A 14086-nucleotide genomic window follows, 5' to 3' on the forward strand; every position below is an offset into this window, starting at 1 on the left:
TGCTGAATGGAAATAGTTTTAATTAAACATTACTAACCCTTTTGGTTTAATCCCTGGAGCTGACCTATAAAACACTAGAGGTTTTACATCAAACTGTAAAAATCCTCAAAGCCGAAAGTTAAAGTGATAGCCACAGGGTGGGGAAAAACAATGAAGGATTTACAAACTAGGTCTAGTAAACCAGTAATGCTTTATACAATACAGAGCTATATATCTATTATATATAATTATATATACATATATAATCTTTAAAATTATTCATTGGGGGAAAGGTAATGGTGGTTTATCAAATATATTTTCAATATTTTAAAGGCATTAGATTCTCTATAGCAACCACTTTTTTTTCTCTCTAAAGACTCATTGGTATGTCAAACAGGAATGAGAGGACCTGCAGATTTATAATTTAACTTGGAAGAAAATGACGAGAGAAATATTATTTTATGAATTCCACTGGTAATAAAATTCCATTGTACTGTTTGATTCTGAACTTCATAAGGGCGGCTTGCCTCCCGCACTCCCTGCAATAATAACTATATAGATAAATAAATAAGTGAAACCAAAGCAAAACCAAACCACTCTCCAATTCTTTAGGCAATGCTTCATAAACGTTTCCCATCCAAGAGCCCCTAATGAAAGAGAAGATTGAACACGCTCCCCAAGGGATCTGCGGCAAGTGTGAAATTTCTTTGAAGTCATCTGTTTTATTTTAAAAATTCATGTGAATTTTGCATTCCACTCCATAATATATATCTGTGTTAATGTAAAATGATGTGTTTTCTCCCAATATCTTTGAGTTACTGAGCTCTAGGAAAATATGCTAAGTTTATACCATAGCTTTGCGTCGTCCAAGATGCACACAATTTTAGAAGGTTAACCTAACAAGGAATGAAGGCAATTTATAAAATACGTTTTTCCATGAATCCCACGTATTTCTTACTTTCAGTTTTCTTTTCACTTCAAGGTAATTTTTTTTTCTTTGTCAGTTAATTTGAGGTCTATAACTTTAGTACTGAGCTGAAATACATTTATTTGCTATAGCAGACAGAAAAGATCCTTATTCTATCAAAATAGGTACTTGGGTTTTAATAATCAAAAAACACAGAAGGGGGGAGGGATACATTAGGATTATGGGATTAATAGATACACACTATTATATATACAATAGATAGGCAACAAGGATTTACTATATAGCACAGGGAACTATATTCAATAGCTTGTAATAACCTATAATGGAAAAGAATCTGAAAAATGATATAGGTATATATAACTGAATCACTTTGCTGTACACCTGAAACTAACACAATATTGTTAATCAACTATACTTCAAAAATAAAAATAAAAAATAAAGAGAGAATTTTCAAAGGTATAAGAAAAAAACAAAAACAAAAGAAGATATTAGTAATCATACAATTATTCTTGAAATATGAGTTATATAACTGAATTAGTTTCATCTTATCTATATCACTCCAGTTTAAAAAGACAGGTACTTTTTTGTTTTTGTAGGCAATCATTTCACAAGGAGATAGTCCAAAATCATGGAAAATGAATTAATATATACTGTTGATTTATTTTTATGTTTGCTGGTTGGTTGTGAATATAGATATGCTTGCTATATACACAGTACTGGAGGTGACAGAATGTGATTCAAATAGGACTGAAATCTGTATTAAGCAAAAAAGACAAGTTAGACTTAGACACCAAGGAAAAGTATTTAACTATAAATAAGAAGTTAAGTGGCTTGACCTTTCACACCACATTCTGTTTTTTCTTGCAAACTAAATTCACAAGTATTTTGTTCTAAGGCTTTAGTAGCAAAACATTAAAAAAAATTAAGGAAATGGATTCTAAACAGTGATTTGACAAATAATAGTCAATTGTCTTAGAGGACAGGGCAGGTAAGATTTCCAGGCATATGATGCAGCATGAAATCATGCACAGAGACAGAATTATTAGAAAGGAATAAAAATGGCTCAAGAGAAAATACTTCTGAACACATGAGAACTAGAAGGAAATGAAAGGGGGATGCAAGCAGGCAGAATGTACTTAAGAACTTGTTGAGTTGCAAACTCTGAGTCTGAATTTCATAGGGAAATAAAAAGAACTAGTCAAAATAACTTGAGAATGGGGATTGCTGCAGCCCAAACACAAAGATAGGAAGAGGATTGCTGGCAAGTCTTTCGAATACAATGGCAGGAAGACTGCACGAAAGCAGAAATAAGCAAAATACAACAGAGAGGTTTTGCTCTTGAAATGGATAGGAAGAAAGAAGTTGGTGATATCGTAAAAGAAAAATATGAAAGGATTTACCAAAAGCCCAGATGTAGGAAACAAACAAATAGAACTGAGTATAATACATAATTGGCTGAGACTAGAGAAACTATAGGTACCCTTATGATTGTTCTCTTCCAACAAGACAACAGCAACAACTGTAATATTCATTAAATTAAAGGAATTAAAGAAATTTCATTAACTTCATTAAATTCAAGAAATATGTTGAGGATGTGATCAACAATACCAGACCGGCAGAGATGATCACTGAGCAATATTACACAAACGACTTTCTGGGTTTTATAGACACACTTTTTTTCTCCTTCAACGGACACTAACAGGTTTATATGGTTTGTAATAAACTCGGGAAACGTATATGCTTTTGAGTCCTTACTGAAAGTCCTCAGAGTTATAGAGAAGCAGAATTACTATAGTGCAGTTTCAAATATAAGATTTATGGCCTACTCTTCTTATCCAAGAGGAAAAATGTACTTCTCTACATACATCGCCTCACTTTCAAAAAATGTTTCCTTGACCCTTCCTCCTTTCTTTCACTTTTCAACTTCTTCTAAAAGTAGACAATACTTAGTAACCAGCAAAGCTAATCCGTTCGAATTAAAGTCTTGGAGACATTTTTGTTCCTCCTCTCCTGTTCTTCACTGGTGCCAGGTTCTGCCCATTCTAGTCCTTCAATGATGCCCTGCTACCTACCTCATCAAGATCAGACTGCTTAGCATGACACTGAAGTCTCTGAAATGGCTACCTTACTGCTTCAGCCTGATAGTCAATGACTCTTTCACCATCCTAACACATTCCGCCACTGCGCCTTCTCATATTGTCTGCTCTCTGGACAGCATACCCCTTTTTCATGTCAGTAAAAATCCTATTCTCATGTTTCACCCTGTTGGCCTCCTCTTATCTATCCATTCAAAGCTTCTTTCTCTCTCGTCTAAACCACAGTCCATTATCTTTTCCTGTAGCACTTCTCATATTCATCTTTGTTTTATAAAGTATTTGTGTATATATCTTGTCTTCCCTTCTAGATTTTAAACACATTCAAGCAAGAACTATCTCACGATCATTCTGATATCACCAACAGCCCCAGAGTATGGTTCCTTTGCAAATAATATACACTTAAGTATTTATGAAATGAAAAAATATACTATTTGATCAAAGATATGAAAGCTTCAATAACCTAGAGCGCTAAAAAATAAAGTCGGTCAAAAGCCGGTCATTAAAACACACTATGCTGTCAAATATAAGCTAATGGAAACTATCTTCCTGCTTTTCTTATATCAGTAACCAAATAAAAATTACGATTAATGCTTATAGATTATTTAATCCTACTGTTTAAAATATTTACTTAGACAAGATGTAGTCTCAAAGCAGTTACAAATCAATTACCTTTGCTTGCACTTTCCACATGTTCCAGTTCTTCAGGAAATTTCAGGATATCCCGGTATTTTTCCTCACAAATTTCAGCAATAAAATGCAAGAGGGTTGTCTTTTGATCTGCTGATTTAGTATCTCGGATCTGGAATGGAATAACGACAATAATTTTAGTATTTTTTAATAATATATAGAGAGAGGGCTTCCCTGATGGCGCAGTGGTTGGGAATCTGCCTGCCAATGCAGGGGACGTGGGTTCGAGCCCTGGTCTGGGAAGATCCCACATGCCGCGGAGCAACTAAGCCCGTGAGCCACAACTACTGAGCCTGCGCGTCTGGAGCCTGTGCTCCGCAACGGGAGGGACCGCGACAGTGAGAGGCCCGCGCACCGCGATGAAGAGTGGCCCCCGCTCGCCTCAACTGGAGAAAGCCCTCGCACAGAAACGAAGACCCAACACAGCCACAAATAAATAAATAAATAAATAAATAAATAAATAAATAAATAGATTTATAATAATAATAATAATATAGAGAGAGAGAGACTCTTTTTTAAAAATTATTATTACTTATTTATTTATTTGTGGCTGAGTTGGGTCTCTTCGTTGCTGCACGCAGGCTTTCTCTAGTTCTGGCGAGCGGGGCCACTCTTCCCTGCAGTGCGCAGGCCCCTCATTGCGGTGGCCTCTCCCATTGGGGAGCACGGGCTCTGGGCGCACGGGCCTCAGCAGCTGTGGCCCATGGGCTCCAGAGTGCAGGCTCAGTACTTGTGGCGCACGGGCCCAGTTGCTTCACGGGCATGTGGGATCCTCCCGGACCAGGGATTGAACCCATGTCTCCTGCACTGGCAAGTGGATTCCTAACCACTGCACCACCAGGGAAGCCCGAGAGACTTTTTCTTAAACAAGAGAAATAAATGAATAAATGAACTCAATTCACTGTAACTAATTAAAAAAATTTTTAAATGTCTGGGGTAGTTCCTACTGGGGTCTAGTGACAGTGCTCTGGATTTTAAAATGAACTCCGTATTTTAAAAGAGAGAAAGATGACCGAAAAAAGTAAAAAATTAAACATGAATCCGTATTTCTTAAAATGTCTAGCTTATTATGGCAAAATGAACTATTCTTTTCATGAGAAAAGAACATTCACCTAAGTATTGATAATAATAGTCCAAGTGAATGTGTGTTTATGTTATCAGCATTCTGTTCTTTGCTTTATCACAGAAATATATTCTTGAAAGCTGGATTCGACTGTGAGGTAATATTTATTTCTAGCCATTGCTGATGCAAATGAATGTAAAAGAGCAAGCACATTTTACCCTCGTTTACTTGCATGGGCTATCAAAAAAGAAGAACTGAAGGCTTTTTATGCTGATTTATAAACAGAATCTGACCACACAATTGTGATAATATGTCAAATTTTATTTGCCTGCCTACACATTGTATCTTCTTTACAGAGACACTAGAAAAGGGATGCTGCGGTTAGAATGATAAAAGTCTTTAAAGTATAGGACCAAAAAAACCTATGATGAGAATCTAAGTGTTTTCTTTAATATAACTCTCATACTAGACTAAGCTGCAAATGAAATCAAGGATTTACTTCAAAACAAAGGATGAATATGGTATAAAGTATCAACTCTTCTCATTCTATTGGATGATTTAATTCTATAATCCTTAGATGACGGGTTTGTCCACTGATGTTCATACTGATTTGGGGTTTTCAGCTTTAAGGATTACTGTTTAGAATAAATGAATATTCTTTGCAAATAGGGTTATGAAAAGGCTGTGGAGGATATTTAGGTAATTACAGAGTAATTTAATCCTTATTGTTTTAGTGTCTAAGGAAAAAAAAATCGTATTTAATCAATCAGTCCCATACTTTTTGTGCTACAGCTTTCTAACAACTGTTACGTTCCAATGATATGAACAACTTAAGAGAAATGTTAGTCTTCAGGCTCAAAACAAACAGCCACAGGAAGCATGATGCTGATAACTGAAGTGGCCACAATGATTTCTTTTAGAATTTCTGGGATTACTATTTATCCCATGTAGGTAAAATATTGAAAATTTTGCATTATTATGCTGACCCACCAAACACTTTTAAGTACTACAAGGTTGAAATGACACAATTCAAGAACGAGCTATAAGAACAAAAACCAACAAAAACCTCAAAGGCAACTTGTCTTTGAGGCTTGCAGCTGTAGAAGAATTAATGGGAGGTTCACTTTCCTAAAGAGAAGGCTTTACCCGAGATTGCAGTGTTATATGTTCACAAAGTGCATCCCCTTCAGAGTGTGCTGAATATTCCAAGTAATAAGGAAATAAACATTTTCTTTTTTTCTTACAAATTAATTGAATTCCTAAATCCTAAAATCCTAAAAACATTAGGAGCTTAGGGAAATTGAAGGCATATCTTCCTAAAGGAAAGGCAATTGATCTATATTTTGTGAATTCTATGGAAACAAATTATTTACACATACACATACACACACACACACCAACAACAAAAACCCACCCAATTTTTTAGGACACTAAATTGCACAAGTATATCATAATTTATTTTTAAATGCACATGGCGAATACAAGAAAGGAAAACACAAAAATAGAAAAATAGCACTGTGCTCATATGGCAATCTTCTGGGTGATTTAAAAATTTCCTTTTTGACATGCATGCTTATAAGTGCTTAATTTTCAGAAACTGTATTTGATAAATATTTATCCAGAAGGAGGGCCATAAATTTAATTCCTGTTAAAAAATTTAGTAGAGTCAATGGTTACATTTTTAAAAGAGAAACAATATATAAAATTTATATCATTAACTATTAAATATCTTTGTCGAAATCAGAAAGAGTGGTAGACAGAGTATGCATGTATTTTTTTAGAACTGTAACATTCCCTTCAAAGCAGGGACAAAGATGGCCAAGTGCCTATCCTGTCAAGCTGAGAAATATCTTGGTATGGTAGACAAACTGCTAAATTTGTATTGCAATATTTATTTTTTACATAACCTTAACACCAGGAGTTCATCTTAAGGTTTCAAACTGGCAGGGATTATGTGGTCTTTTAAATTTTTCTTTATGTGCATGACACTTAGACCAATCATTTAAAAATGAATATATATATATTATATATATATTTAATATATATATAAAGGGAATTCCCTGGCAGTCCAGTGCTTAGGACTAGGCACTTTCACTGCTGTGGGCCCGGGTTTGATCCCTGGTCGGGGAACTAAGGTTCCGCAAGCCGTGCAGCGCGGTCAAAAACAAATGAATATATAATATTAAAATATAAAGGCAAAGCATTTTTACTTATTAAAGTATATTTACTTTGTATTATCATGTCTTCAGTCTCTCTTACCACATCTACATGATCCACACATTAGCCATCATCTCTCTCAGGACCTATTGTGTGGTTCGGTGTCAAGTACAGAAGGCAATTAAGAACATTCACCTTCATCACTTCTAATGGCTAATGGCATTTATGCAATAATTTGCCCTTCCAAGTGTACTAGCTGGATATAGACATCTCTTGGGTTAGTACAAAGGTAATCTAATCTGAGTATGTTCAGAATCACTTCCAAAGTGTTCGGGTTAGTTTATTAAGAATTAAAATTGTCTGCCCTTCGATATCGGGTTAACTCAAAATTATGTTATTTTTACATTAACATCAAATATTCCAATAATACTTGTCCAGATTGCCAGAGTCTCACTGGTAGCTATTCCGTAAGCATTTCAAGGTTCACTCCAGCCAGGAGCCAAGTGCCATTTTGCATCGTAGACTGTGCTTTCCCTCTCACCAGCTAGGCAGGGGTATGAGATAGATATAGGACTTCTCTTTATAACATGCAAAAGGATGAACAAAATGGTCACCCTATAATCCTCTGTCTTGTATATATTTTCAAACAATAAAAACACAAACAGTAGTTCCAGAAATTGGAATTATTTGAAAAACTAACATTTTATAATATTTTAATAAGGTGAGTTATTAACGAATGATAACAAAAAAAAGAGTAATTCACTATATTCACTGATAAAGTGCCATCAGTTAATAAACCATACAGCGATTTTATTTATAATCCTCTGACCAATAAATGTTACACATAAAGATTAATAACTGAATTTATACTAACTGTATCTAGCTAATCTTTAATAACTTTCTGAAATGGTAAATGAATACGAAATACCTTTAACAAATTAACACCTATTTCTCTAGCAAATTCTGATCATTTCTTTTTTTCTAATAAACAGGAGTGCTATATTATGAAAGATAATATTTATATGTGATGTGTTCAAATACATTTCCAAAACTTCAGTTAGGCAGATAGCAAAATATCTGAATAACTAATTGCCTTGTAAAAGATTTTCATAAAATCTTTCACTCAAGCCTGAAAACCTGCAGTCTCTACCCTGTTTTTGAAATCAGGCGGTTTGAAGACACAGAAGCCAGCACACAGCCAGAGAGCCTGAGCAAACAACATTTTAATCACCTACGTCAGTCACACACAATCTTTCTTTGAAGGACCCCTTCTATAGGTAATTTTCCCTTCTACTGAGATCTTAAGCCTATTTCTTCTTGCTCTGTCATCAGTGGAAACTGAAAATAACTGGTTGCTATCCTCTGTATAACCACCTCTCAGAGAGTGAAAGCTCCCTTCTCAGGTGTCCTGTTCTCTTAAACCAAACAATTTCAGTTCATTTAACCTCGCCACACAGAAGTTAGTTTTCAAATGTTTAATTTTGTTAGGATGATTAGAACCTATTCAAAGTTTCCACTGCAAAGTCTCCCTTCAGCTACTAGAAAAGCACACAAACTTCTTGGTTTCACATTTAAGGCCCTTTTAGAGCTGGCCCTTGCCTACCTTTCTAATGTGTCCCCTGCTGCTTCCTGGTGCCTACCCTTCACTTCAGTCTGATTACAACTGCTTGAACATACCATGCAATGTCATACCACTGTGCTTTTGTACATCTTGCTCTCTCTCTAGACCCTCCTCTTTTTTTTTTTTTTCTAGCTGCCAAGTGAATACCTACTCAAATTTCAAGACTACTCAACTACCCCCTCCTTTCTGAAGACTCCTCTAAGGAGTAATTGATGCCTTCCTTTGCCATATTCTTTCACTATAAACATTTCAACACAGTAGTTTCTTCCAGTCAGTATGAGCTCTTTCAAGGGAAGAGACCCTGTTTTACTAATTTTTATTATCCACGGTACCTAGGAGCATGCTAGGACATACCAGGGAGGCAATCAATGTTTTCTGAATGAAGACTTCTCTCCACTTGCGTGGGCTATAGAGCAATACTTCTAAATTCAACTCTACTCTTGTTAAGTGTGTGTGTGTACATACATATACATATACATATACATATACATATACATACATATATATATATATATATATATATATATATATATATATATATATATATATATATACACACACACAGAGACTGACCGCAAAGCCCAGACTCTTCCAGGATACCATATTTGTTGAGAGTTATGTGAGAGTGAATGCCAGAATAAAGTTACAACGTGCCCCTTGGGAAATGAAGCACTATACGTTTATAAGGGGAGACAGGAGCAAAGTGATTATGAATGTAGAAGTACATTCGATGATCCACTGTGGGCTGGACACTAGGAATCAGAGATAAACAACGCATGGTACTTTCAAAGCCTCAGGGAACCCAGAATTTAGGAGACAACACAAAATTATACAGAAAGGAGATGACGTAGGAGAGTAATTTGGTGGTAAATGTCAAGGACTGATATAGTTAAAATGATAACTATGGTACATGTAAACAAAGGCACAGAAAGGACAAATTCAAGACACATTGTGAAGACAAACAGGATTAAGTCACTGAAAAGAAATACTTGGGATGAGGGAAAGGGAAAAATCAAAGACTCCAAAAGTTTTTAGTTCTGGTGATTAAAAGAATGGTTGTATTGTGTCAATGATAAGGAAGCAATAACCCTAGAGTAAGGTGGCTTTGGGAAGGAGGTGGCAGCTCATTTTTTAAACATAAGTGGTAGGTAGCTATGTGGAGCTAATCTATGAGAAGGTGGTCATGGCCATTCCATCCTCTCTGCTTCATTTTATCCTATATGATTTCACCTAATGATGCTTCTTAAACATCCATATGATCACGTCACTCTCTTCCTTCAAAAAATCCAACGGTTCTCTACAACTCATATAATAAAGTTCACATTTCTAATCAGAACAGTTATTGAGCACAGACTTGGATTCAGACAGAACTGGGTTTGAACCTTGACTCTACCATTCACTAGTTGTGTGACCTTGGGCAAGTGACCTAAACGATCTATGTCTCAGCTTTCTCATCCATAAAATGGGCATTAGATAACACTTGTAGAATTGAATAAGATAATGTATTATCATGACCATGATCATCATCCAGATTAGAAGTGATGAGAGGCTACTCTAGCTTCCCATCTTCACACAGGGTAAGTCATAACCATCACCTAAAAGTCCCTCTGTGGTCTGGTCCCCCATTACCACTGAGATCTTATCTCTAGCTATTATCCCTCAGCAGCCCCCTTCAACCATGCTGGCCCTCATTCAGCTGCTCCTTGAACTCACCAGGCATGTGTCTTACTCAGAGTCTGTGCATGTGCTTTTTCTCTGCCTGGAAGGTTTCGCTTTTACTCACTTGCATGCCTAGTTCCTTCTCATCTTTCAAGATCTATACTCAAAAGTCACTTTCTCATTATGGTCTTTCCTAGCTACTCTATCTAAAATTGCAGTCCACTCTCAAAACACCTCTTATCTCTTTCCCCCTTTTACTTTTCTCCATAGCAATTATCACAAATATAGTTTGTACCCTATTTATTTATTTATTGTCTGTCTCTCTCTGCTACAATATCAGCTACACAAGTACAGGGTATTTTTTTCGTTTGTCTGCTTTGTTCACTTTCATACACTCAGCAACTAGAACAATGGCTGGCACATAACAGGCACTTAATACATATTTACTGAATGCACGGATGGATGAAGGTTTCCACCCATTTTCTTATGCTCTTCCTGACCTTAAATGCCTTCTTCCTCCATCAGGTGGTAGTAGCCTGTACCTCCTTTAAGGCAGAGGAGAACAAATATTTTGAACCCATCTATCATGTGCTTACGGGCCAGACACTTTGATAACTGTTTTATATGGGTCACCTTTTTAAAAAAATCCTCAAAAGAATTCAGTTACTTAGTTATTAACAAGCCCATTTTATAGGTAAGGGACCAGGTTTAGAGTGCTTAAGTAACCTGACCTAGGTAAACAGATAATAAGACCTCGTGCCAGAACACAACATGGTTAACTTATGTACACTGGGTGTCTAATGCATAGTGGACTGAATTAAGTGTCATGGATGATGAAGGTGATGGGAGTTGGGGGGCCAGGTCATTCAGGGAGAGCGGGGCTAATGATCCTCTCTTAAGTTTCCTGAACAGAATTAATAAATTCTGTTTTTGTTTTCCCATAGTGCCTTATATATACTCTAGTTACAGGGTTTATTCCACAATATATAATTTTGTTTATGCAAGGAGTCTCACCTACCAAATTGTGAACTCCTTAAGAAAGAGGAGGGGCTTCCCTGGTGGCGCAGTGGTTGAGAATCCGCCTGCCAATGCAGGGGACACGGGTTCAAGCCCTGGTCTGGGAAGATCCCACATGCCACGGAGCAACTAGGCCCGTGAGCCACAACTACTGAGCCTGCGCGTCTGGAGCCTGTGCTCCGCAACAAGAGAGGCCGCGATAGTGAGAGGCCCGCGCCCCGCGATGAAGAGTGGCCCCCGCTCGCCGCAACTAGAGAAAGCCCTCGCACAGGAACGAAGACCCAACACAGCCAAAAGTAAATAAATAAAAAAATTAGAAAAAAAAAAAAAAAATAAAAAAAAAAAAAAAAAAGAAAAGAAAGAGGAATACATCGGTTTTGTTCAGTAAATGTTTGTTGAATGAATAAATGCTACAGAGAGGCCAAAGATAATGAGGACTGACTTGATGACTAGAGAAATCTTTGGTGACCTTCAATCACAGTTTCAATACAGTGCCGGGGTGCAGACTTAAAAACAATGCACAGCCAGAAAGAGGAGGTAACATGTAAGGTAATTTATTCAAAATATTGATTATGGATAACAAATAACTAGATAATAAAGGGGGCAGCAGAGGTGGCAGCTGGAAAATGGTGAGGCTAGTAAGGAAGGTTATTATAATTATTGGTACCGAATACGTTCAGCATAATTAGGCCTGTGGGGATCAGGCAATGGAAGAAATAAGAATTAAAAATCATGAGAAAGGAAAATGGATAGACACTGACTGTTTCACTGGTTCTCAAACCATGGTCCCTGAACCAGCAGTATCAGCATCACCTGTGAACTTGACAGAAATGCAAATTTGGGGGCCAAACACCAAATTGACCGAATTAGAAACTCTGAGGGCAGAGTCCATCAATATGTGACTTAATATACTGGCCAAAAAATTCTGATAGCACCTCCAGGTGATTCTGAGGCATGCTAAAGTTTGAGAACGACTAGACTTCTTTGAAGGAAATTTCCAGGCAAGAAGATGCTTGGCAATTGTCCACAGCTTGCTTGGGCCCTCTCATAATTACTTTCACATATAAAAAGTTGAAGTGTCGATATGATTTCAAAGCTTAGTGTCAATTCAAAACTAGAGAGGAACAGACTAGCAATCTGTGGCATCTGAAGGACAGAATCACTCTGAATGTTCTTAATTTACATTAAAAATGAGACTGATTTGTATCATAATTTACCATCTACTTATCTAAGAGTAGATGACTCAAACAGTACGTCCCATGCTGTGAAGATTCTAAATACATTGTTCATAAGTCTTTTAAACTGTCCCTCATCCTTCACCCAAAACTGTATTGAAAATACACTCACATGATGTTGCAGTATGTCTTGTCTACTCTGTATTATCAGAGTGATGGACTAGGTAACCCAGGAGATCGTTTACCCCTTCCAACTCTAACTCAAGCTGCAAACACTTCTTACTGGCCAATCTGAATTAGTGTTTAAATATTTACTCAAGAATTTTTGAATCAGAATAACAAATGTCAGTTGCAGACATCAGGTTTCAATGCTTTCCCTAAAAAGTCTTGCCTTGCAAATGTATTTCACCAGTCCTAATTTCCGGGCTAATGTGTACTGGCTCTAAGTAGACAAACACCATGACTCATATGTGAAACAGAGCTTCTTCGTATGAACCTACAGAGATCAGACAACAGCGGGTGAATGTAAAGAGAAAGAGGGCAAAAGGGGAGAAGCATCATCCCTGTCCATGACACGGGCACATTCTGATGCTGCATCTCCAATGTCGGCAACAGCATTTGCAGTGGAAGGCCAAGAGTGAGAATGTGTTCCTGCGTTACCACACATTATGTAGGAACAAAGTTGTGGACCATATGCCCGCAGCTAAAGAAATCTTACATCCAACTTGCAGAGTGGCCCAGAGAATTCTCAGAATGACTAAACAAGCAAATATTCAGCCAGCTGCCAGAGAATATTCTCTTCCAGAAGAAGCAAGAATGTGCAGGATAAACACCAGGTTTTCTTGCATGAATTGCAGTAGAATGAATATTTATCAGAGATGAAACTGATTTTCATGAAAAGATTGTAAGAAATGCCGTGGTAAGGCAGAGTGGACGTTACTTAAGGAAATTTTCAGGACGCGTTTAAGCAGGTCTAAGAGTATTAAAACTTCAATGTGATATAATCTAAAATATACAACAAAGTAGTGAATGTAACAAAAAAGAAGTAGACTCAGATTTAGAGAATAAACTAGTGGTTATCAGTGGGGAGAGGGAAGGAGGAGGAGGGGCAAGATAGGAGTAGAGGATTAAGAGGTACAAACTGTTATGTATCAAATAAGCTACAAGGATATATTGTACAACATGGGGAATATAGCCAATATTTTATAATAACTATAATGGAGTATGACCATTAAAATTTTTTTTAAATTGTGACTCACTATATTGTACACCTGTAACCTACATAATATTGTACAGCAACTATACTTCAATAAAAATTGAAAACAACTTCAATGTGAGATAAAAGTCCATGTCTCTAGACTGTATCAGAAGGAAGGCCTTTCTAGAAACATCCCCTCCTTTTTCCCCTGGTGTTTATACAAATGGCCACATGAAATTCAGCAAACTTATCAACAGGTCCTTTACTCAGGAAAACCCAGAATTGCCTAATCCCTCTGTGTCAAGAAAAGGGTTCTGACAGATAGCAATGCCACATGACCCACATTTACATCAAATTGTCCTTAGAAGGAAAGGAGATAGTGAAATGCAGTGAAGGAATCTGGTTGAATCATTGGAATAAACCCACCTAGATTATCAATACGATCAGATCATTCACCTTCAGTTCTTTTAGCAAAAATTTTCCCTAATCATGGCTCCTTTTTTCCC

The 14086-nt window shown here is 36.8% G+C and overlaps 1 protein-coding gene across 1 annotated transcript in view; it reads right to left on the minus strand.

The window, feature by feature from the left end:
• Nucleotides 1-14086, minus strand: part of DIAPH2 (diaphanous related formin 2) — an 886998-nt gene that overhangs the window by 416460 nt on the left and 456452 nt on the right. The window contains exon 22 of the mRNA XM_007455866.1: nucleotides 3673-3802. Coding sequence (XP_007455928.1) covers nucleotides 3673-3802 — 130 coding nt within the window. The remainder of the gene's footprint in view (nucleotides 1-3672; nucleotides 3803-14086) is intronic.

Source organism: Lipotes vexillifer, unplaced genomic scaffold (assembly GCF_000442215.2).
Source record: "Lipotes vexillifer unplaced genomic scaffold, Lipotes_vexillifer_v1.1 scaffold82, whole genome shotgun sequence".
NCBI lineage: Eukaryota > Metazoa > Chordata > Mammalia > Artiodactyla > Lipotidae > Lipotes > Lipotes vexillifer.